The sequence below is a fragment of the Lagenorhynchus albirostris genome, chromosome 1 (genome assembly GCF_949774975.1).
Source record: "Lagenorhynchus albirostris chromosome 1, mLagAlb1.1, whole genome shotgun sequence".
In the NCBI taxonomy this organism is placed as follows: domain Eukaryota; kingdom Metazoa; phylum Chordata; class Mammalia; order Artiodactyla; family Delphinidae; genus Lagenorhynchus; species Lagenorhynchus albirostris.
Genome location: NC_083095.1, coordinates 183,886,930 through 183,912,162, shown reverse-complemented (window position 1 = coordinate 183,912,162; position 25,233 = coordinate 183,886,930). Strand labels below are relative to the sequence as shown.

The following is a 25,233-nucleotide window of genomic DNA, read 5'->3' as shown; positions in this document are numbered from 1 at the left end:
CTGTGTCATATGCTGAAATTTCCTCTGGTGTCCTTGTTTTTGTCTCCACTGTTGTCTTTGGGTTTCCCTATAGACTTCTTCTTAGAGGAAGTCTAAGATGTGCAGTTGTTTCCGTTGTAATCCCTTGTTATTACACAGAAGCCCTGTTGATGTGGTGGTGAGGGGTAGCGGGGAGGGGAAGCATTCTATAGGTCTATGGTTAGTCTTTTTGTGAATTTGTGCCTCTGGGCTGTGACCTTTACAGGTTTTTTCCCTCCTCCTTAGGCGCTAAGAATAAGGGGGCATAAGTTGGGTGTATCTGTTCCCCCAGGTTGGTCAGGCTCTGATAATATCCCAGCAAGTAAGGCTCTGGTAAAAAAGTTTCCCTGAGGGCAGCTTTCTTAAGAAGAACAGAATGCTCTGGTGTATTTCAAAATGTCTACTCCCACCTGCCGCCAGCCCTGCTGGAATTATGGGGGAGTTTTTTCTAATCTTTATTGTGGGAATCTGGTAGGATTTGTGGAGGTAAAACTCATGAAAGTGCAGGGTTCCCCCTAAGACTGGGCTCCCCCTGGAGTTTTTAACTCTCAAGCTCATCCACACTGAGACTTTAGCAATTCTTCAATTACAGTTTACGTTTTCCTACTCAGGTACTGGCTCCTACTGTGGTTTCTGCTCCTGAGACTGTGGTCTGGTCATCAGCGACTCTCTGTATCTCCCTGTTTGTCTCTCCAGTTTGGGGGCAGAGGTTTACCCTGTGACCTCAGTTCTCTGAAAGATTTAAAATAGTTGACGATTTTAAGTTTGTTTGGCGTTTTTCTTATTATAAGGATAGGAGTGATGACGTCCAAGCTCCTTACATGCCAGACCAAAATTATTTTTAACATAATATTTAAAGACTTAATTGTGTAAAATTATTAGCTGTAAAAGTTTCTTTTGCTCCCTCATATTTCTTCACATTTGCCATCTTTCTGTTGTTCCCATTAGCCACACAAGAATACAGCATGGCTGGCCCTAGAAGAGGGGCCTAAATTCTGATGAGGTGTAGTTAACTGGTAACATGGAACAAGGCCTTGAAGACTAAATTAACTGGAAAAGACATGCACAGACTTTACAAGTTGTTTACCAAACTGTTTGATTCCCCCAAAACAATAGCCTCAATTTAAATTGACCATATGAACTTGCCTTCATTTACAATCCATCTAATTAGCAAGGAAACAATTTGATAACAGGCTTAATCAGCACATTCACACTGTTATTTCACATTGGGATCAGGTTAATATTTTTACTTGAACAAAGTAAAAGGATATTCCCAATATCATAAGTGTAGAACCATTTGGTTTGCTTTTTTATTTAGGATACTGTAGAAATCTATCTTCTCCAATATAAGATAGTAAGGGAAAAGAATTTAAACTAGAAACTATAAACAAGAAATTAAAAGTAAAAATTTCATAGTTATTTTAGAAATGTCTTTAACAAACCCCCTGGGGTGAGGAGGGGGGATCTAAATTACTGTTGAATTTGTGCAGTGTGTTCTTCTGGCATGAAGCTGTAATTAACTGTTTTGATTCCTGTTTTAAAATATATATATACCTACACACATAGGCACACACAAGTCAAGTTTGTGTAGGAGAGATTCTTATGACAAAGTCAAACAGAGGAGATTTAAAATTTTTCTCTTAAATATTTTAGGATATAGATACATAAGGACATTGCTAACTTTTATGGCTGGTAAACTGTAGGTTTACAAAATATGGCAAATCCCTATCTTTTCACCTCCTTAGAAAGAACAGTTTCTAATTCAAACACCACTTACTGGTATCTAGTGAAGGGATTTGCTCATATTCACGGAATTAACAAAATGGTTCTGAATAAGTATTAAGCTTATATGAAGCTGAATACAGAAAACACATCCTATGAAATTAGCTAGTCATATATGAACAATGTGAAAGATTCATAAGCAAAATTTTATTTTGCAATAACTTTTTTTTTTGCAATAACTATTTTTGTGATTATGAATATAGAGCCTGATCCAGGAAGAAAATTAATAGATAGCTATTCTTTTTTAGAAATTAATACACTATTTACTGTATAGTTGATAAACATATACCTGCAGCACAACAAAAGAAAAAGAAAACTTTACACTGTGGATGATTACGTGACATCCAGTGAACCTAATATATCCGCTTCATGTAGGTCAGTATTTTTTCACTTGTCCTGAGGATCAAGTAAAAGGTCACAGGGCACATCTGAAAAGAGCCACATCATAATTTTGGTGCTGTGGCTGAAATAAAACTGTAAGATATACACACATACACAACCCCAGATAGATCTATCTTAAATGAATAAAGAAAAATAACAATGTAATTTATTTAAAAATACTTCAAAGACACTTTTCTTGATTAAATCTGTGACCACTTCCTTTTTCCTGCCTCCTTAGAAGGTTCTTAATCAGTGAGGCTTCTTCCATCTTATTACCACATTTACTCTATCCACGATGTCACACACTCATAACCCGCATGGACAGTTCAGTGCTCACATCAACAATATTAAACAAAAAACAAACCTCTTATCAGAAGAGTGGTACGTTAAGGATTCTATTTTGCGAGTTTGTGGGAATGCACCAAAAAATGTCCTTTTTAGAACATAATGGTTTTCTTTCTCCTAAAATAATGAGCCAAAATATTTGAGTGAAACAAATGACACAAAAGTACAACTCTTGGAGGAAAAAGTCTGACATTTACCAACAGTTTGGGGGAGGTGAAAGGTCAACACTTAAATGATGCAGTCTGTAACATGAATCAGTAGTGTATCTATGTCGGGCAGAACTTCTCCACATTTGGGGCAAGAATGAATTGGAATATTCTGTTGTTCCTGCTGCATCCAGTTTCTATCCTCAGCTCCTGGGAATAAGCATTAAATGAAATGTTAATCCATTCCTTCCATGTTGCAAGCAGTTTTTAAAAACAGATGGTAAATTTTAATTTTAACATCAGTTAAACTTGGTAATCAATACCTCGTGGGAAATGAATACAGGTTTTATTTTGGTCTTTAACTGAAGTAATCGACACACATAGAAAAAAATCTCCAAAACTAATACCTGCTTCCCTATCATGTTAGGATTTAGGCTCTGTTCCAGGTTCTAGGTATGTGAAAATATGTGGTTTTGGTTTTAGGTACAGGATGATACATGTTCTAGTAAAAACTAGAATATTTGAGAGAAGAAAAGGATAGATGAGGATGTAAGCTAAGGAGAAGGAGAGAATTTGGACAGTGCGCAGAGCATGGAGAGGGACCCTGGAACAGCAGGGACCTTCTCAGAAGCAGAGTCAACAATTACGGCCATTCAGTAGATGCTTTTGAGCACTTGGGAGATGGGAGAGAGGGATACAGACGTGGTGGGGACATCAGGCAAGATAAAGAGACAGTGGCACGACGTGAGGGAAGCACTGAGGCTGTGTCAGACACAAGGTGGTTTTGTTGGGGAGGGCAGAAAAGGGCGCCTGGCTCAGACTGCTCGGTGCAGACAGGCCCCCTGATGAGACCAGCTCCACTTGAGAGGAGTCTTAAGAATGAACAAGAGTTATCCAGATAAAGGAAGTGAGGAGAAGGAATTGAAGAATCAGTCCTATTGTTTCCCCCAATTCTGGAGTTGGACTGAGGTTCAAGTCTTAAATCAAAGAATGCTCTGAAGAAGTCATGGCTCTCAGCAGGTCCCCTGTGTACAGACCGTGCTCAGTACAGGAAATGGTTTCTAGTTCCCAGAGCACCTCGTTGATCTGATCTTTCTGCACCGATGCAAAGCATTTTAGTTTTTCAGCGTCTCCACCCAGGTCTCTAGATTTTTATTCAGCCCCCAAAATGTTTGTTTTTGCAGATGATAGTGGAGGTAACTTTTTTTTTTTGATTAATTAATTTATTTTTGGCTATGCTGGGTCTTCGTAGCTGCGCGTGGGCTTTCTCTAGTTGCAGCGAGCGGGGGCTGCTCTTTGTTGCGGTGCGCGGGCTTCTCATTGCGGTGGCTTCTCTTGTTGCGGAGCACAAGCTCTAGGCGCGCGGGCTTCAGTAGTTGTGGCACGTGGGCTCAGGAGTTGTGACTCACGGGCCCTAGAGTGCAGGCTCAGTAGTTGTGGTGCACGGGCTTAGTTGCTCCGCGGCATGTGGGATCTTCCCGGACCAGGGCTTGAACCCATGTCCCCTGCATTGGCAGGCGGACTCTTAACCACTGCGCCACCAGGGAAGCCCGAGGTAACTTTTAGTATGGTTTTTTGCTTCTGAGCATATTATTTGAATTCACTAACATGGGAGACTGTTACGGATAGTTTGTGTTAAGCAAACTTTAGAAGCACCCTTGAATAGAAATACTGATCGCAAAGCATGATTTCTGAAGCAGGGAGCTTTCTAACAGTCTCATTGTTTTAGATCGGGGTCAGTAACTTTCTGTAAAGGGCCAGACAGTAAATATTTTAGGCTTTACAGGTCATAAATTTTGGTCATAACTACTCAGGTCTGCCACTGTAGCATGAAAGTAGCCAGACAATATGTCAATAAGAGGGCATGACTATGCTGCAATAAAACTTTACTTATGCAAACATGTGACAGGCCAGATTTGGCCCGTGGGCTGCAGTTTACCAAACCCTGCTCTAGATGACAATCTGCCACTTATCAGGGACTGTTAATTCATCCCTTTAAACTTTATTGCATCTCTCTGTGCCTTTATTTTTGTCCTGGTCTAGGTTTCAAGATGCAGACTGGGGCTGTTTTATCAGTCAGCTAATGGGTTCCCTCTGCCTCCTGGCTCTTCACTATAAAATAAGCTTAGTCAGTTTTCATTATTAACACATCACACTCATTTCTGCCTTTGCCCTTTTATTCTCATACAGAAGTTATCTAAATCCTGGCTTCCAGGTCAAGCTTAAAGTCACATCTTTCCAAGGCCTTTCTCAACCCCCCTGGCCCTTAGGGGTTATCCTTTCCTCTTATCTCCAGCACTGTTATTTCTATTCCTTACTTGTTATCTTGTATTATGAATTCATCTTTTTATGTGCACATCCTGTCTCTCCAACTAAACCATAGGCCTTCACGGATCTGACCATGCCTTATGCCCCTTTGTTCCCTCGTGTTCAGTCAAGCGCCCAGACCAGAGTAGACACTTAGACGGCTGCAGACGGCAGAGGACAACCATGATGAAATATACTGAGGGGAGCTATTGTTTAAGGCAGCTTTGTTAGGAAACAAACAAAAAATCTTAAGACAATCTGTTTGGAATATTGTTTTTTATAAGACAAAAAAGCTTATTAGGATAATTAAGAATACATTTGCACTCTGTGGCAATTTTTTTTGTTTGTTTTTTTTGTGGTACGCGGGCCTCTCACTGCTGTTGCCTCTCCCATTGCGGAGCACAGGCCCCGCGGCCATGGCTCACGGGCCCAGCCACTCCGCAGCATGTGGGATCTTCCCAGACTGGGGCACGAACCCGTGTCCCCTGCATCGGCAGGCGGACTCTCAACCACTGCACCACCAGGGAAGCCCCTCTGTGGCAATTTTTAGATTATAAGTCAAAGAGTGTTTGACCAGTTTTTTTTTTTTAAGTGTAAATAGATATTTGCCTTATATCTTCCCCTAAGAAATCCAGGTGCAAGAGATTGTCCTTTTTTTGAACCAAAACAATCTTGGAGGCACTTCTAGGTATGGGGTATATGGATGTTGCTATAGGATATTTAAATTCACGTTAGAGAAAAGGCCTGGTGGTGCTCACGTGGATAGATGCAGCCTTCAGAGAACACAGCTTTACCTGCTGATGCTAAAAAATGCCTGAGGCTAATATTTATGTCAGTCCCTGTGCTGCTTCTGCATATGCCCCATGAATACCATGTGTATTATTTTTTTTGGAATTTTTTTTCTATGTGTATTTTTAACCTGAATTACTACCTCTAATATTTACTTTAACCTAATTTTTCCTGTAAAAGAACTCTGGCAGGGGCATCGGTGGAGTTAGGAGGTAAAAGGGATACTCAGAAATTTCCCTAGGATTTAATAGTTAACTATACATACTAATATTGCTTCCTTGCTGTTGATAACACTGTGATAGTTCCATTTCAATAGTCTGTTGGTATGTGGAAGGGACTTAGACTCAGCCAGCATTTAAAAAAAGTTAAAGAACCAGTTATGTGGAATGTGGATAACATCTCTCTCTCGCTCTCTCTTTTTTTTTTTTTGGATAACATCTAACACCCTGATTCTTCTTAGTGGCATTGCTATTAACTTTTCATCTAGCTATGTCAGTCTTTGATCCTGTGAATTTTATGTTTTTTCATATCTAGACTCAAGGAAAATACTTCCCTTTCAGTGATGTAATTTACTGTAAATGACGGAACATTATTACTAGAGTATTAAAACCACGCAATAAACAAAGCACCATACTTTGAATAAGTGTCATGATCAATTTCACTCAGGGAATTAAAATCTGGATGTAGTACATAATTAGTGCCAGTCTATTACATGCAGTACCATGCAGTGGTGAACAGTCAGATAACCTTGGGTCCCATGTCCAGTTCTGTCCCTAAAAGTCCTCGTGATCCTGGGTTATTTAACCTTGTCTTCTGGAAGATGGTGATACTATATACCTCGTGGAATTTTTGAGGATCACATGAAATAATATGTATGAAGGGATCAGCACAGCATCCATGCATAGTAAACTCCCAATAAATGGTAACATTACTATGTGCAAAACAGGAAGCAGGTGAGCATATAAGCTCCAAGGGAGCTTATTTATTAGAGTACTTAGATGCATATTTAGAACACATAAATAATGGGGTAAGAGTTCACTGGAAAGAGACTGTAGGAAGAGAGATATGAATGAGGGAAGGGCATCTACGTGAAGGATACCGCATAAGCAAGTATATGTAGCTATATAAGCTTAGGATAAGTTCAAGGAACAGGAAGTGATTCCATTGGCTAATATCTATAGGGGAACAGAGTGAGAGAAGGCTCAAAAGTTTGGCTATGCCAGGCCTTAACTGCTAGTGTGAAGAGTCTGGTCTGGATTCAGTAGAGAGTAGATGGAGTTTGAGGTACTGTGGAAATAAGACTGATAGGTGCTACATTTTTGGTAGCTTGATTTGGAATCCATTGTATAGATGTATAGTGGAATTTTTCTTCAAGCATCTTCTTCATAGGATAGCTAACCCCGGGAGCCCTGACAACCTAGAATCACACGTGACTCACCTCTTTGAAAGAGATAAGCCTGCTGGTCAGCGTCACTTGCTCTCGCCCCATGACGGCTCTGCATTTCCATCAGGGACTGCCTGCTGGGATGAAACGCAGCACTATATGTGAAACCCTGAAATACGACAACGTTGAGCAGGCATTCAACAGAAGTACGAGAAAAAAAGACCTAAACTACAAAGCCAAGGTTCATAGAAACCAGAACTTAAGAGTAATTTGAGCTTTAAATATTACTGGCACTAGGACACAATGTAGTAAAAGTAAATAAGATTTTTAAAAATCAGGAAACAAACAAAATGTCAATTGACAGGGGAAAAGATTAGAAAAAAGTGGCGTATTTCTAAAACAAGACACAACAGAGCAATTAAACAGAGTGAAGTAAATCTACATATATATATATACACAATTAAATAGAGTGAAGTAAATCTACATATATATATATATATACACACACAGAGTTCAAAATTAGTTATGTAAAGCAAGTTGCAGAATAATACCTATAGTGACCGTTTTATAACCTAGGCACCTTGTTTTAAGAAATTAATATTACCTTAAGATATTATATAGATGTGTATATATGCAAAAGTACAAAACAGCTGGGGATGCTGTTGCAGGCAGTGTGGGGAAGGGAGAGAGGACTATAATGGCAGGGGGTGTGGGGAGAAGACTGCAACTTCATCTACAACTCCTTTTTCTTTTAATAAAAATATACTTGGGGCTTCCCTGGTGGCACAGTGGTTGAGAGTCCGCCTGCCGATGCAGGGGACACGGGTTCGTGCCCCGGTCCAGGAAGATCCCACGTGCCGCGGAGCGGCTGGGCCCGTGAGCCATGGCCACTGAGCCTGTGCGTCGGAAGCCTGTGCTCCGCAACAGGAGAGGTCACGGCAGTGAGAGGCCCGCGTACGGCAAAGGGAAAAAAAATATATATATATATACTTGAAGAAAATAAAACAAATATTAGTAACTGTCGATTCTGGATGGATACATATTGGTGTGTATTATTTTATTCTCTGTATTTTTCTATTTTCTATTCCTTAATATTTCAGTATTTTATCAAAATGAAAATTTTAAAGATAGAAGTAATTTTAGCAGTATTTTCTTTGAAAACATTACAGAATTATTTAAAGTGTTAGGAATATTTCATCCATGACAATGGCAGGATATGACTTCGGAACACATAATGTCACGTTTTTACAATTTATCTAAAAGAACTCGATCAGGTTCCCACAAGATGCTGCCAGGCCTTGCAGGGCAAACTAAGTGTTAGGGACACCGTCAGGCAAAGTGTGCTCAGAGCGATTCTTTTTTTTTTTTTTTTTTTGCGGTACGCGGGCCTCTCTCTCACTGTTGTGGCATCTCCCATTGTGGAGCACAGGCTCCTGACGCGCAGGCCCAGCCGCTCCGCGGCCATGGCTCACGGGGCCAGCCGCTCCGCGGCATGTGGGATCTTCCCAGACCCGGGCACGAACGCATGTCCCCTGCGTCGGCAGGCGGACTCTCAACCACTGCGCCACCAGGGAAGCCCCAGAGCGATTCTTATAGCTCAAATTAGGAAACACTGTGGGTCACCTCTCCCCCAGACCGGGTGATATGTGCTCTAAGTCTTCCCCTCATTCACCTGCCTTCATCTTCAAAAGCATTATTCTCTTTCAGCAGAATTGCCAGCTGCAATGCCATTTGCTCCTTTTCTTCATGAATCTTCTCTCTTGCTGCTCTTTCTGCATGAAAGTCAGAACAATAAACCTCCATCTGTTAGAGGAAAAAAAGAGACAGAAGTTACCACCCAGACAAATGTGGATTCTCTACAGCTCACCTGCTGATAAGGTGAAGAGGTAGTGCTGCATCCTGTGACATTGTCTTGCAAATAACAGGTACTTGTCCCTGCTAGAAACCAGTGTAATCACCATGACTTTCCAACTACCTTCAAATAGAAGACACAAGTTACGTGTGTGTGTGCGCGCGCTTTAAACTATCAGAGCCCAGCAATTACATAGATATAGGTAGTTTAAATACTGTGTGTACCATTAGTTCAGTAAAATTCTCTGGTCTCTTTTTTAAAAATAATATTCAGCACTAGCTTAATATGGTAAATGGTTTATTTACCCTGTCAGGTATATTTATGAAGGCTGGCCTTAAGCTAAATTTAAAATAACAACAATAAATAGATGCTATTTATTGAATTCCAAACATCTGCAGGGTCCTATGTTTGGTGCCCTTATTGACCATTTTATTTCCTCCTTATCCAAAATCCTGGGAAGGCAGAATTGCTATGTTCATCTTCCATTTATAAATTTAATAGCTCTTAATCTTGGGGAAATTAGTTAAGTGCTCAAACCAGCATTTGAACCCAGATTGAAGCCCATGTACCATGGACGCTTCCATTTACCATACTGCTTTCCACAGTGGTAGCCAGCCTCCAAGATGGCGCCAGTGATCCTTACCTCTTGGTAATCATACCCTCATGTGGTCCCCTCCCACAATGAATGGGCCAACCTGTGTAACCACTAGGATATTACAGAAGTAATGGTGTGTGGCTTCTGAAACTAGGTCATAAAGGACACCATGGCTTCTGCCTTGTTCTCTCATGGATCACTTGCTCTGGGGGAAGCTAGTTGCCATGTCATGAGGGTATTCAAGCAGCCCTATGGAGAGGCACACATGGTCAGGAACTGAGGCCTCCCGCCCATAGCCATGAGAATGAGCCATCTTGGAAATAGATCTTTCAGTCCATCCTGAGTGCAGCCTCATGAAAGACCCTGAGTCAGAATCACCCTGCTAAGCTGCTCTTGGATTCCTGATCCATAGCAACCGTGTGAGATAACAAATGCTTGTTGTTTTAGCTGCTACGTTTGGAGAATAATTTGTTACCTATAAAAAAGTAAATATGCCATAATATGTAGTTTCTTCACTGTTACAAAAATTATAAAGTGAAAATGAATGCCTTAATAGTGAATTGAGCATTATTTCAATACCAGTTTTTAACTTCCTATATTTAAAATTGGGTTTTTCATTTCAAATTTAGTGGTTCTCGGATACAAATTTATTTATTTATTTATTTTTTCGGATACAAATTTTTATCCATTACTTTAAAAAGTAAAATTAATAAAAATTTAAATATTCTAATCACACTGTAGTTACCAAAAAAGTATGAAATAGATCATTTTAAGGGACTTCTGCCATTTGTGAGTAATCCAACATTTTATGGTTATCATTGATAGATTATGGGCTTTTTTTTGAGTCAGACCTAAATCTGAGTTAGAGTCTCACCTCCATCAGTTATGAGCTTTGAGCCAGTAAGAACTGGGCCTTTGTTTTGTCCATTCCTATATCCCCAGCAGTGAGAACAGTGTCTGACATAAAATGCTCAAAAAAGAGTTGTTGAATGAATGAACAAGAGTATCCATCAAAACAAATGTCTCTGTACAGAACATGGCAAAAGTACATGACTACAGTATCATGCACAAACAAAGGAAATGCCTTAAAGAGCTCAGGTTGAAATTCTATTCCTGTCGAAATAAAACTAAAACCATAAGTTCAGTCAACCACTTCCATATTTCACTGGGCCAGCCACTCTGGGCAGCTGGTACTGAGTATGTATATAGGGAATAATAAACTTCTGGCATTGTTACACTACAAATAATCTGTTTATCTTCTTCAGATTGGCAAACATTTAAAAGAGTGATGCAAGGATGTGGGGAAATAGGAGCTCTCATCTACTTCTGGTAAGAGAATAATTTTCATTATGCATTTTTGGAAGACAACTTGGTAATACTTACTTAACTTAAAAACAGGCATATCCAATGACCCAACCATTCCATTTCTGTATCTTACTAGAGATTCCACAAGTGCACAAAGACACAGATACAAGAATGTTCAGTTCAGCATTGTTGATAATAGCAAAAATATTGGTACAACCTACAGGTCCATTAATAGAGGACTGGTTAAACCTGTCATGGCAATGTACACTTTGGACACCATACAACTGTTAAAAAAAACTACATATGGCTGTGAGTAATAACATGGAGAGATATCCAAGATATATCATGAATGAAAAAGTAGTGCAAAATGTATGGCATGATCCCACTTTTAATTAAGCAAACAAAATAGAAACAAAAAAAAAAAGGTTTCCCCCCACTTTTTTGGTGATTTTACATCTCAGGCAGGATGCATGTTCACTAATAAAACTCTTCTCTAAGGACTCCACCCACCAGTAAGAAAAGTGGGCCAAAACAGTCACAACCAGCCAATTGTACACAAATTCTTCCAGGGAACAGTGAGAGAAGAAATGTGCCCCAACTTGTTTTTATGAGGCCAGTAAAACCCTGAAATCCAAACCCAACAAGGACATGAGCAGAAAGAAAATTCTAGGCCAATCTTACTCAAGAATATAGATACAAAAATCCTAAGCAAAATATAAGCAAACCAAATCCAACAATATATACAGAGGATAATTCAAGAAAGGCAAAGTTTAATATTTTAAAAATCAGTGTGATTTACCACATTAACAAATTAAAGGAAAAAGGCATATAATTATCTAATTATATCATTATACGAAGAAAAACATTTCCTAAATAAAATTCAACATCCACTCAAAATAAACATTTTTGGCAAACAAGGAAGAGAAGGGAATTTTCTTAATCTAGTAAGTGATACCCATGAAAAGCCTGTACCAAACACCACACACTCAACAGTGAAATGTTGGAAACACTGCCACTGAGACTGAGAGCAAGGCAAGGCTGCCTTCTCTCTCCACTGTTACACAGCATTGCACTGGGGTCCCAGCCAGTGCAATAAGGCAAGAAAAAGAAAGAAAAAAAAGATAATGAACTGGAAAGGAAAAAAAAAAAACTGTCATTATTTAACTGATCTTAGTGTACCAAGTCCAAAGGAATATTTAGAAATATTATTAGAATTAAAATGTGAGTTGAGTAAGTTTACTGCATGGAAAGTCAATATTAGGAATCAATTGTATTTCTGTATAGCAGCAACCGTTAGAAAATGAAGTTTTAAAAAATGCTATTTATAAAACTATCATAAAAATAGAAAATATCAAAAAAATAGAAAACATCTAGGAATAATCTAATAAAAGATGAGCAAAATCTTTACTAAGAAGATTAAAAATATGACTGAAAGTAATTAAAGAAGATGTCATGTTTGTGGACTGGAAGAGTCAATGATGTAAAGTTGCCAATCATCTCCAAATTGATTTATATATATTTAATAAAATTCTAATCAAAATCCCAGGGTTTTTTTTCTGTGTAGAAAATATCAAGCGAATTCTGAAATTTATAAGAAAAGGAAAACCTAAGGTCCTCTTGAAGAATCTCAAAGAGGTAGGAAGACTTTCTACCAGATATCAAAGCATTTGATTCTTTATAATAAGACAGTATGGTACCAGAGCAAGGATGTACATATAGCCCAATGGAACAGTATAGAATCCAGAAATAGACCCATGGGTACCTGGACACAATATGTGACAAAGAGGGCATCAGAGTCCTTAAGATGACCTTTTAAATAAATGGTGCCAAATGAACAGGATATTCATGCAGAAAAAAATATGAATCTTTACCCTTACCTCACTCCATATAGAAAAGCTAATTCCAGATGGTTTTTAGATCTTAATGTAAAAGGCAAAACCATAAAACTTTTAGAAGACAACATAGGAGAATATGTTCATGGCCCTGAGATAGTGAAAGTTTTTAAAACAGGACACAAAAAGTACTATAATCATAAATAAAAAGACTCATAAACTGGATTGAATTAAAATTAAGAATTTTCATTCAACAGACACCTTCAGGAGAGTGGAAAGGCAAATCATAGAGTGAAGAAATCTGCAAAAAGTATAACTGGCAAGGGCTTGTATGTGGAATATATAAAGAACTCCTATAAATTGAAGAAAAAGCCAGAAAACCAGAAGAAAACTGGGCAAAGACCGGGTCAGGCTCTTCACAAAAGGGGATGCTTAGAAGGCCGTAAACATCTGAAAAAGTATTCACTCTCATACCATCAGGGAAATGCAGATTTAATGAGACACCATCATAAACCCACTAGAATCGTTAAAAATTCTAATACAAGTATGGGTAAGGATATAGAGCAACAGGAACTCTCTGTTGGTGGGAGTGAAAACTGGTCCACTTTGGAAACCTCTTTGGCATTATCTATTAAAGCTGGGTAACATGCATACTCTATGAACAAGCAGTTCCACTCCTAGGTGTGTACCCAACAGAAACGAATGCACAGGTGAACAAAGAGACACACGTAAGAATGACAGAGCAACATTAAACACAAAGCCCCAAACTGGAAACAATCCAGCTGTCTATAAACTGTAGAATGGGTAAATTCAGTGAGTAATACACCTAAAAGTGTGGTGCACTTTCCACCTGTGATATACTTCGGTAAAAAGGTTTTTAAAAATATACTGGTGGAAATAGTATAAAATCAAAACAGATATTTTAAGCACTATCACTTTCCTGTTAGAGAATATAATCGGGGTTGGCCTGCCTCGGCTCACATTTGGGAACGAAGCCTACCTGAGCCCTGAGAACAGCCATGGTTTCCAGGTCCTTCTCCTGCTTGGCGATGGTCTGCTTCATCTCATCCATTTGGAGCTGCTTGGAAGCCAGGGCCTTCTCTGCCAGTTCCAGCTTTCCACTCAGTTCCTGCAGCACCACCTTATCCACTTTTTCCGACTGAAAAAGACAAACTTATTCTAGACATGGTTTTGAAATAATTCAACCTATTTTAGTAAAATATTAGATGAAGGTTTATTTTTTAAAAAATGACTGGCTCTAAACTATTCTGGTAATCAGCAGTGATAACTTATTTGGCAACTTTCATTTACACCTTTTAATTTACACCTTGAAGATAATAATTTCCTAATTTAAAATAATGATTTATAAAAAGAAAACACTAAAATAAGGGAGATAATAGTAAACCCTATCTCAGGGCGGGTGTAAGCTGCTGATACTCCTATTCTTTCACTCACATTACTTTTAACTTTATGAAGTCAGTGGAATGTTTGAATTAAAAATTTACTAGGTCCTAGAGAGGAACAATATTCTAGTAAAAGTAAATGAAAAACAGAAAATATATTTCTAAGAATATAAACTCAAAGACCCCTTCTAATTCAAAGCTCCTGTGGTCTTTATTTATTCCAGCTTTATTGAGGTAAAACTGCCAAATAAAATTGTAAAATATTTAAAGTGTACAACGTGATGATTTGATATACATATACATCGTAAAAGGATTCCCACCATCGGGTTAATTACTACATCTATCACCTGACATCTCTATCCATGGTGTTTAAATTATCACACCATTCTGGGGGCATTATTACTATTACTATTACAATAATTTAAGATGCAGCCGGATAAGTCCAGGGCCTCAAGTTCACTGACAGCAGGCAAGCTAGCCCTGTGATAGCTCCAGGCAGCAGTCTCACTATACAGTCATTACTCATGTAGGAGCTCAGGCTCAGCTCTCCTACAAACCCATCCACTGTTAGAAATGCTAAAAGCTTAGCCACGGAGCAAGTAAGCCCATGCGCCACAACTACTGAGCCTGTACTCTAGAGCTCGTGCTCTAGAGCCCGCGAGCCACAACTACTGAGCCTGTGTGCCACAATTACTGAAGCCTGCGTGCTTAGAGCCCGCGCTCTGCAACAAGAGAAGCCACCGCAATGAGAAGCTCGTGCACAGCAACGAAGAGTAGCCCCCACTCACTGCAACTAGAGAAAGCCCGCGCACAGCAACAAAGACCCAATGCAGCCAAAAATAAATAATAAATAAGTAAATAAATTTATTAAAAAAATGCTAAAACTGTACTCCAACCATAGGACATGCACATCACCTCTGTACACAAGGCACATTATACATGTGTGGAATATCAGGAGTTATAAAATGTTATAAACACTTAGACACAAGAAATCAATTATAAATGGAAAAACAACCCTTGAAACCAGACCTAGTTAAGGATTAACACAACTACTTTAGATATTTACATAAAATGTTAAATGGCTATGAAAGTGATTTTTTTCCTATGAGTACCTCTCTTCTTTTTAGTTCCTCAGTTGTTTTCAGTGCATTATTGTATTCTTGAAGAAGCCTGTTGTGTGTCAACTGTAGAGTGGCTAATTTGGACCTATTTAGAAAGAAATTTTAAAATGGAATCTTGGGAAAAATATCATAGAAGCTTAGTCTTACCTCCCAACCCTCTTCTGAACACTCAGGTGACAAAATCTTCCCTCCCACCCTTATCATCCCACCACCTACTAGCATGTTCTTACTTGCAAAGAAAACAATTCCCCCCTCCCCAATCAAGATAGATTACAAATAATTTTCATAACTGTTATTATAAAACTTAACATTTATCTCCTCAGAAAAGTCTACTAGTACGCCTTCAAATAAATAAAAGAGAAAAAATTTTAAATTTATTCTTAAATCCTGATTCCAATCTGCATAAAAGAGCTATTCTATCTTCTTTTAGCAAGTAGCCATTCAGTCACAGCATACTCACTTTTCATCTTCTGTTTTTGCTTGCTCCATTTTGATTTCTGATCGCATGCTTTCTACTTGGAGCTCTAACTTTCTGTTACTATAAACAAGCTCTTGCTTTTCATTCAGCTCTGATGGGGTTGGAGAATTTTTCCTTTCAAGGGCCTGACATCTAAGAAAGAGCAAAATTTCATGAGGACAAAACAATACTTCATTTCTCAGTGGCTTTTAAACGAATCCCCAGATTATGTAGCAAATGCAAAGAATTTTAGGATTACATTTTTCAAAAATTTAACAGTACAAAATTAAATATTTTATCCTCCCTGCTTCTTTACTAGAAGTAAGTAATATTTCTGAACTGTTATGCCTGAATATAAAAAAATACAGATTTTTGTAAAAGAAATTTACATATTTCTGAACCCTTATGCCTAGCATAAACAAGTACAGATCTAAGATCACACAAGCTACTGTCTACCTGGAGTAATTGTTTCAACTAGTCATGCAAATATATTTCTGTGATTTAGGTACAGGCCAAACTAGTAATTGGCTAGAGGTGCTTCTCATATAGTGATCCGTGGATATCTTTAGTATTTTTAAAACTATGGGCTCTGTTAAGCATAAAAAATGTGACTTCTGACAAAGATTCAATAGGGGAGAAGGAAATGCTTTCAGTCCTCTTAAAGATCAGAGAGAAAATTTCAATATAACAGCAAATACAAACCATTGATAGCTACGTGCAAGGCATTAACGCAAAGCATGTTAAACATTAGCTTACTTAATACAAAGTCAGAATTATGACACACAGTTTACAAATGATAAAACTGAGACTCAGAGAGGTTAAATAAATAACTTGTCCAGGGTAATACCACAAATAAGGCGTAGATCCATATTTCACCCTTAGGTCTGTTTCTCCAAAGTCCTAGGCATCAGCTGCTATGCTGTACTAGATAACCATTAATACTGTACAACCTTGGTCAGTGTAACTCCGTGGAAACATACACTTTTATATTGGGCTGGAAATATGTTTGATAACTAATCCAAAAGAACAACATCAACTTAGCTTTCCTAAATTTGGGATAACTTCTTACATCAAGAGAAAGAAGCAAATGCAAAATTCTCCCAATTTATAAATTAGACTTCGTAACTGATTGAAAATCAATTTTTTTTTCCTAAGTAAATCTCACTCAAGTTCTTCTTGCCCTTTGTAGCTTTTATGTTTGTTCACATCAATGTTGTCAGCTCACGTAAGTCACAGGAAGTCTGGCTCACTGCTTTTTCCAGGTCTTCATATACGCTTAACAAATGTCCCCAAACAGCAGAATCAGAGTCCCTTGGGCCCATTCCCCCATATTACTACAAGGACTTCTTAATATGTTTCTATATTAACCTGAACATTAGTGTTCTCTGAATTCATATTTTAATTAGGTCTCTTTTTCTTTTACTCAGTAAAACAGTAATAAAACTATATTTTTGTATATTAACATATTTTGTAAAACTGTACACTTTTCGAAGGAGGATAAAATGGATTTCTCATTCTTACTTTTCCTGAAGTCTCTTCTTCATCAGGTCAGCCTCACTGAGTTTCGTGTGAGCCTCCTGAAGCTCCTTAAACAGGGTTGTCACCTGAAGGTTCAACGTTTCCACTTCACTTCCAACCTGTCATCCAGGCAATCACAAACACGCATTTATCAGAGGCTAAATGAACCTCTTTGTGAGAAAACAGTGTGAACCACTGGTGTCTAAATAAGACTGCTGAATTGATTAAACTTCTGGCAATTAACGCCCCAAATATCTTGTATGGAAAAAAAAAGCTTTGGGTACAACTCTGTTTCATTATAGATCATTAACTGATCAGTTTGGATGCACTTGTGATAATGTCTTTATCTTAATTAAAATGAATCCTGGACTTCCCTGGTGGTGCAGTGGTTAAGAATCTGCCTGCCAACGCAGGGGACACAGGTTAGAGCCCTGGTCCAGGAAGATCCCACATGCCATGGAGCAATTAAGCCCGTGCACCACAACTACTGAGCCTGTGCTCTAGAGCCGTGAGCCACAACTACTGAAGCCCACGTGCCTAGAGCCCATGCTCCACAACAAAGAGAAGCCACCACAATGAGAAGCCCATGCACTGCAATGAAGAGTAGCCCCTGCTCGACGCAACTGGAGAAAGCCCGCACGCAGTAACAAAGACCCAAAGCAGCCAAAAATAAATAAATTAAAACAAAAAAAAGAATCCTGATCATAGTTCAAGGGATCCTAGATCACAGTGATGTCAAAGCACAATCTAATTTATCCAGCTAGCAACTCATGCCCATATTCCCTGGCTGATTTATTTTTCTAGTTTACTCAACTATTTTCACTGTACTGCCTTTTCCCTGGCAGCTCTAGAATTTTTGTCAGTGAGTTTTATGGTGCCATGGAAGTCTCAGTACTTCTCTATTATTAGTTATCGATTAGTTGTAGTCAATAGGGTACTACTACTCACAGGTGTTCTCTTCATCTCAGTTTTTAAAATATTCTCCATTCTCTTGAAAGTAGGAGACTCAGCCCAGAGCATGGCATACAGTAGGCATTTGATATATATTTGCTGAATAAATAAATTAGCTAAAGTATTTTATGTAAATGCCTTTCTCATGGGCTACTATGGGTCTTACAACTTCCTGCCTTCATCACCTTTCCCCAAGCTTCGGACTGTTTGCAGGCTACGAGGCACGTCTCTGAGTTGCCACAGAACAGAAAGGTATATGAGCATGTATATAAAAATGAGCCTTTTTTGTTCATACTCTTTTGTTCAAACCAGTAGTGGGATAGAACCAAGATCTTTCAATGCTCCCTTACGTTTCTGGGTCACATCCTCAAATGATCTTATTATAAATTGGACAAAATTCCTTTCTCAATTAGTGGGCCTGTCCACTTAGGAATTCTGGAGAGAAAATCAGCCAAGAAGAGAGAGAGACATGATTTCCTAGAATCACTAGGACAGGAATACATCTCAGTACAATTTACAATGAATGAAATTCAGATCAGGACAAGGAAATATGAGAGAAATAGAAAATACTCAACATGGAAATTATTTCTCTACTGCTAAAGCCAATAACACATCACAAGACGCAGCTCCAGCGCCTGCACTACTCTCTGTCCACCGGGGGTGTGGTAACAGTCTTAGACTCTTAGTACCCACAGTTTCCGTGCCTTTCTCCTCTTCTTTCTCTTGTTCTGTGTGCCCCTCTGTCTGGGTCTCAATCTCACAATGATCCTTCGCTTTCTTTTCAAAATCAGAAATTCTGAAAAATTAAAGAATATAGAAAAGTTACTTTCTCTTTGGCTTCCAGAGGAAAAACAATTGTGGAAGCACTGAAAAGAACACTGTTCAAAATCTGGATAAAAGATCAATGTTTTCAAAATCTCTTCGCATTCTCTATATTAGCTCTGGTTTTGCTTTCAATCTGATATTGGCTAGAATTGATTTAAGGGATGAATGCACATGGAGGTATAAGATATGTATAATTTATCTTGAACACTGAAAAATACTGCCTCTTTTCACGTCATTGTCATGCACAGAAATATTTTTTAAATTTGTGTTTTTATGTTTGTACACATGTGCATGCCCACATGCTACATGAGAGTGGGTGTCCCTTTATAAGGATTCGGCAGAGAGGGAAAGACTTGTTTTTTGGGACCCATATAAGTTTATGAGGTCCTGAAAACAAACAAATATAGCAACATTCTTACACTGAATCATAATCATATGAAAGCCATCCCGATACAAATGAAATAAAGAGACTTGTGGTTAAAGACGGTAGATTTAAATATACGCATGTAATTTTTCTCCCACCTTGAATGCCACTAAAATGACTTTTTAAAACCACATACCTACAAGAACAAAGAGAAAGGGAGAGGAAGTAATAGCAAGAAGATTTAGGAAGCATTAGGTATGAGTGGGAACTGACTAGATAGCCCAAGAGGACTGGATCTGAGCCAACAGTAGGGAGAGCCAAGATGGAACCCACTTCATACTGTGGGACCCCCAAAGGCTCAGGAATCAGTGACACCAGGTACCTCTGGACGTGGGGATAAAGTTGGGACCTGTTTAAGAATGACTAGAAGGTCATAAAATAAAGGGTCTCTTGACTCAGAGTCATTAATCAGAGTTGAGGGGTTGGGTTCCCTACTGAAAAGAGGGGAACTTACAGAATACTAAGACCCCCAGCCTTCTGTTCCTACTCATCTCCAGAATGCTGGCATCTAGAAAAGTACCCTTCAGACAGGAGACTGGAAAAGTCTCCTCTGGAGAATTTGATCAGGAAAAGGAAAAGATTTAAAGTTTCTGACGTAAGACTTCCCCAAGAAAACCTCCCGGCCAGATCTCCCTACACATGCACACAGCACTTTGTTTGTTTGTTTTTAAATAAATTTATTTATTTTAGGCTGTGTTGGGTCTTCGTTGCTGCGTGCGGGCTTTTCTCTAGTTGCGGCGAGCGGGGGCTACTCTTTGTTGGGTGTGCGGGCTTCTCATGGCAGTGGCTTCTCTTGTTGCAGAGCATCGGCTCTAGGTGTGCGGGCTTCAGCAGTCGTGGCTCACAGGTTCTAGAGCACAGACTCAGTAGTTGTGGCCCATGGGCTTAGTTGCTCTGCGGCATGTGGGATCTTCCTGGACCAGGGCTCAAACCCGTGTCCCCTGCATTGGCAGGCGGATTCTCAACCACTGCACCACCAGGGAAGCCCCACACAGCACTTTGATCAGCATCTAACCCCCCAGTCTTAAATCCGATCAAACAGTAAAGATTACCAGACATTTCAGGAAAACCTTAAAATGAAACAGACAAAGTAAACCAGAAAATAAAACAACTTACTGAAATTAGAATATGCCAAGGGGAAAAACTTCAAATAAAACACAAAAAAACCTATCAATCAATATCCTTAGGGACAGAAGGAAACGTATTACCACCATAATAAAATGGAAGAGGAACATTCAAAGGAACTGTCCCCCGCCCCACAAAGAAGATGAAAGTTGATCAAATATATCAGAAAGCAGAAAAAGAGAAAGAGCAAGAGTGAAGGGGGGATGGAGAGAAAGAGAGAGATAAGGAGAGAGAGAAAAATGGAAAAGAGGAACACCCAGTTGAGAAAGTCAGAGGACTGGTCCAGGAGGTCCAATTAAAAATAACAGTAGTGCTAGAATGAGAGAACAGAGAAAACTGAGGATAAGAGATTATCCCTGAATTATTTCAAGATCATTTTTCGAGAACTGAAGGACATGAGTTTGCAGAATGAAAGAGGCCAAGAATCTCCAGAACAAATGGATGAAAACAAGGTCACACCAAAGCACATGTGAAATGTCAGAAAACTTGGGACAGAGCAAAGAATCTTTGGGGGAGAGGAAAAACAAAAGAAGTTTTAAACCAAAAGATTAAGAATCAGAATGGCAATGAGTTTTTCAACATTAACACCAAAAGCTAGAATACGATGAAGTAATGCTTTCAAAATTTGGAGGGAAAATTATATCCAATACAGATTTCTATATCTAGCCAAATTATCCATTAAGTATAAAAAGGTAGAAACAGACATTTTCAGATATGCAGTTCTCAGAAAATATCCTTCCCATATATTCTTTCTTAGTAAGTTAGTGGAGATATTTAAAGATATTTAGGGAATGAGAAAGGCACTGGATTCAGGAAACAGGTGATCCAACATAGTAGAGATGAAGGAATTCCACAGGACAATGACAAAGGGAGATTCCAAGATGACTGCAATACAGCAGGACCTAGATAACAACCAGGCTGACTCCAGGAGAAAAGTCTTCAAGAGAAAACTATTAGACTACTAACATGTTTGAATGTAATTGAAATTTCCTCACTGGAGAAAAGTATGGTGAAACTAAGCAAATTTTTATAAAGGTAATTCTGCATAGAGATTTTTTTTAAGTATAAAAAAGGAAAAGTGGTCAAAGCATAGAGCACAGCTCAACAGAGAACTGTATGTGTGCATGGGTATGTACAGATAATAATAATAAACACTGAGTAGTGACCTAACTGAATGTCAATATAATCAGTTTTGGAGTGGGGTGGGAAGAAGGGTCCAGAAGTGTGTGGAGTGACAACGGTGAGGGTGAAAGGCAGTTAAATCCTCATCCTTCATAGCGGGAGGTCAATAGATTATGTCTAAAATAGGAAACAAAATTTAAGTAGCAATTTAATCTTGATATATGGGAGTATGTATCAAAAGAACCAGCTAAATATGTTGCAAGTGGTTGTCTGAGAAGCAGGAAAAGGAGGTGGGGGGTGGAGGGGGGTTGGTCAAAGAATTACTGTTTTTCCATAAAAAGCTTGTGGAACCAATTCTTTAAACTATGTGAATTCAAACCTGATTTTTAAAAAACTTAGTGATAGGGGCTTCCCTGGTGGTGCAGTGGCTGAGAGTCCGCCTGCCGATGCAGGGGACACGGGTTCGTGCCCCGGTCTGGGAGGATCCCACATGCCGTGGAACGGCTGGGCCCGTGAGCCATGGCCGCTGAGCCTGCGCGTCCGGAGCCTCTGCTCCACAGCAGGAGAGGCCACAACAGTGAGAGGCCCGCGTACCGAAAAAAAACAATTAAAAAATTTTTTAAAAATTAAAAACTTAGTGATAATAACAAATAAACAAACAGCATTAGTATCTGTTGCAAACTGCCCAACCTAACTGGTGCACAGGCACTGTTTCTAGCTAAGCAAATCAATGGGCCAAGAGCTGGTTGGTGCAGGGTTGAAGGATGGGCCGTTATCACGCCACTCACATATGACGCAGGCTTCTGACCTACATTTGAATTTCAACTTAATTTTGTAGGGCAAATTTTCATCTCGGCTGACTTTTCCCTACTACCTCTTGATTATCCCAGGTCACACTTCATGTATACTTTCCCTCTCCTTCCTGGCTATCAGTTTAAGTTTGTTTAGAAGACACAAATTGCACGAAATATGAATCCTGGCAAACAATGGAAGAAAGGCAAGTCTGTTGTCCGCTGTCCCCACAAATCCCTAAAACTTTTCAGAGTAAATTTTAAATTGTCTGTTACCCCTATTTCTCATGAAAATGGTTGAAGACTGACTTATGTATTTGAGAAGAAGACATGTTAGGTCTTGGAACGTCTTTCCATCATATCCCACATAGTAAATCAAGCCAGGTTGTCCAGGAATCAGTGATTTTATTTCTTGGTTTCAGTCCGACCTTAGCCAGGAGGTCATCCTTATATACCCACACGGGGAACATTACTCTTGGCAACCAATCACTGACTTGCCAGGTATTAAATACTGCGAGAAGGCTGACTCACAAAATGGAAATTTAATGCTATTGAGAAAGGGATCCTTTACAGGGAGCTCAGGGTGAGAGAGGGAAACACCCATCTCTAAGGCAGGCCTGACTTCCTAGCTGCAATCTGAAAAGCTATACCTCCAGACAGAGAGCTATCATTATTTTGAAAGCAAGAAATATATACTAGATTATATGAAAGATCCGGATGTATAATCAGAAAATTCCTAAGTTTATACTTTTATTATTAAAGCTAATCATGTTATCTGAGGAAGGATGAATTACTGGCTAAACTTGACTTCTTAGAATGGTGTGCAGAACTCAGGAGGGTAAACGTGCCAATGAAACAGAAACACACTGATTACTTATGACTATTAAGGGTCTTTTTCAAAGCAAAACATCTTCCCTTTAAAAATTGGCTGGAATAATTAAGGTGTAAAAAGAATGCTTTTACTTAATTATTTTTCTGTGCATTATTACTAGATTTTGGGACTTGTCAAAAAGGCAGGATGAATATTTTACTCCATTAGAATACATGGTACTAGTTTCCTGGAAGTTAACCTCTGAACTGTTCTAAGGGACAGCGGTAGGATATGGGGTAAAAACCTACGATTCATAGCTATCATACCTTTTTCACCTCTGAAAAGAGCTGACGATCAAGTAAGTCATTGGACAAACACTGAATATTCTAGGTTACCCTCATTCTGAATAAATAACTTACGCTTCATATTTTAAAAACAGATCTTTTAGTTAAAAATTTCAACTGCTTCAGTTAGAAAGTGCTTCTTATAGTGCTATAATTTTAAGATTAATGAGCCATTTATAATATCTGAGAGAATTAATTATGTCTCAGACATAATATATTTATGTATATTATAGTATATTCTATTTATAGTATATTTATTATTAAATGTTGCAATCAATGGAACCCTAAAACTGTTGCATTATCTCCCCCGTCTTATGTGATTTCGCACTTTGCCTTCATAAAAAGTTCATTCACACGTAGAAATTCATTGACTTCACAACTCTATGAGGTAAATAAATTTTATCCTAAAGTGCGTGTGTATACCACATTCTATGAGGCCAGTATTTCCCTTATACCAAAGCCAGACAAAGACAACATAAGAAAAGAAAACTACGGACCAGTACCCCTTAGGTATACAGATGCAAAGATCCTTAACAAAAGACTAGCAATCCAAACCAGCAACATATAAAAAAGATCATACGTCATGACCAAGTGGGATTTATCCAGGGGTGAAAAGTTAGTTTGACATTGGAAAATCAATCGATGTAATACATTATATTAATAGAGGTTAAAAAAAACCCATACAGGGACTTCCCTGGTGGGCCAGTGGTTAAGACTCTGTGATCCAATGCAGGGGGCTCGGGTTCGATCCATGGTCAGGGAACTAGAGCCCATATGCCTGCCACAGCTAAGAGTCTGCATGCCACAACTAAGAGCCCGCATGCCGCAACTAAAAAGATCTCCCATGCTGCAGTGACGACCTGGCACAGCCAAATAAATAAAGGTAAATATTAAAAAAAAAACCCATACAATCATCTTCATAGACTCAGAACAAGCATTTAACAAAATCCAAAACCCTTTCATGATAAAAATTGCAACTAGAAATAGAAGGGAGCTTCTCAACTTGATAAAAGCATCTATGAAAAACAAAGGTAATACCAGCTTAATGGTGAAAGACTGAAAGCGTTCTCTTCCAAGATCAGGAACAAGACAAGGATGTCTACTTTCTCCTCTTTTATTTAACACTGTACGGGAAGTCTAGCCAGGGCAGTTATGCAAAAAAAAGAAATAAAAGGAATCCTGGTTGGTAAGGAAGAAGTAACACTATTTCTTTGCAAATGACATGATCTTGTTTACAGAAAATCCTAAGGAATCCACTAAAAAAATGATTAGCACTAATAAATGAATTCAGCAAGGTTGCAGGCTACAAGATCAATATACAAAAATCAGTTGTAGGGGCTTCCCTGGTGGTGCAGTGGTTGAGAGTCCGCCTGCCGATGCAGGGGACACGGGTTCGTGCCCCGGTCCGGGAAGATCCCACATGCCGCAGAGTGGCTAGGCCTGTGAGCCATGGCTGCTGAGCCTGCATGTCCGGAGCCTGTGCTCCGCAACGGGAGAGGCCACAACAGTGAGAGGCCCGCGTACCGCAAAAAAAAAAAAAAAAAATCAGTTGTATTTCTCTACACTAGCAATGAATAATCCAAAAATGAAATTAAGAAAACAATT

At 38.9% G+C, this 25,233-nt stretch overlaps 1 protein-coding gene across 10 annotated transcripts in view; it reads right to left on the bottom strand.

The window, feature by feature from the left end:
* Positions 1-2,325: 2,325 nt before the first annotated feature.
* Positions 2,326-25,233, bottom strand: part of OPTN (optineurin) — a 42,327-nt gene continuing 19,419 nt past the window's right edge. For 9 of the 10 annotated variants that reach the window (XM_060161891.1, XM_060161902.1, XM_060161915.1 and 6 more), the window contains 8 exons: positions 18,880-18,982; positions 17,239-17,354; positions 15,721-15,870; positions 15,252-15,345; positions 13,737-13,895; positions 8,825-8,955; positions 7,207-7,289; positions 2,326-2,882 (listed from right to left, as the gene is read on the bottom strand). In XM_060161891.1, coding sequence (XP_060017874.1) covers positions 2,755-2,882; positions 7,207-7,289; positions 8,825-8,955; positions 13,737-13,895; positions 15,252-15,345; positions 15,721-15,870; positions 17,239-17,354; positions 18,880-18,982 — 964 coding nt within the window. In that variant the 3' untranslated portion in view covers positions 2,326-2,754. The remainder of the gene's footprint in view (positions 2,883-7,206; positions 7,290-8,824; positions 8,956-13,736; positions 13,896-15,251; positions 15,346-15,720; positions 15,871-17,238; positions 17,355-18,879; positions 18,983-25,233) is intronic. The other variant, XM_060161852.1, reaches the window with a different exon arrangement.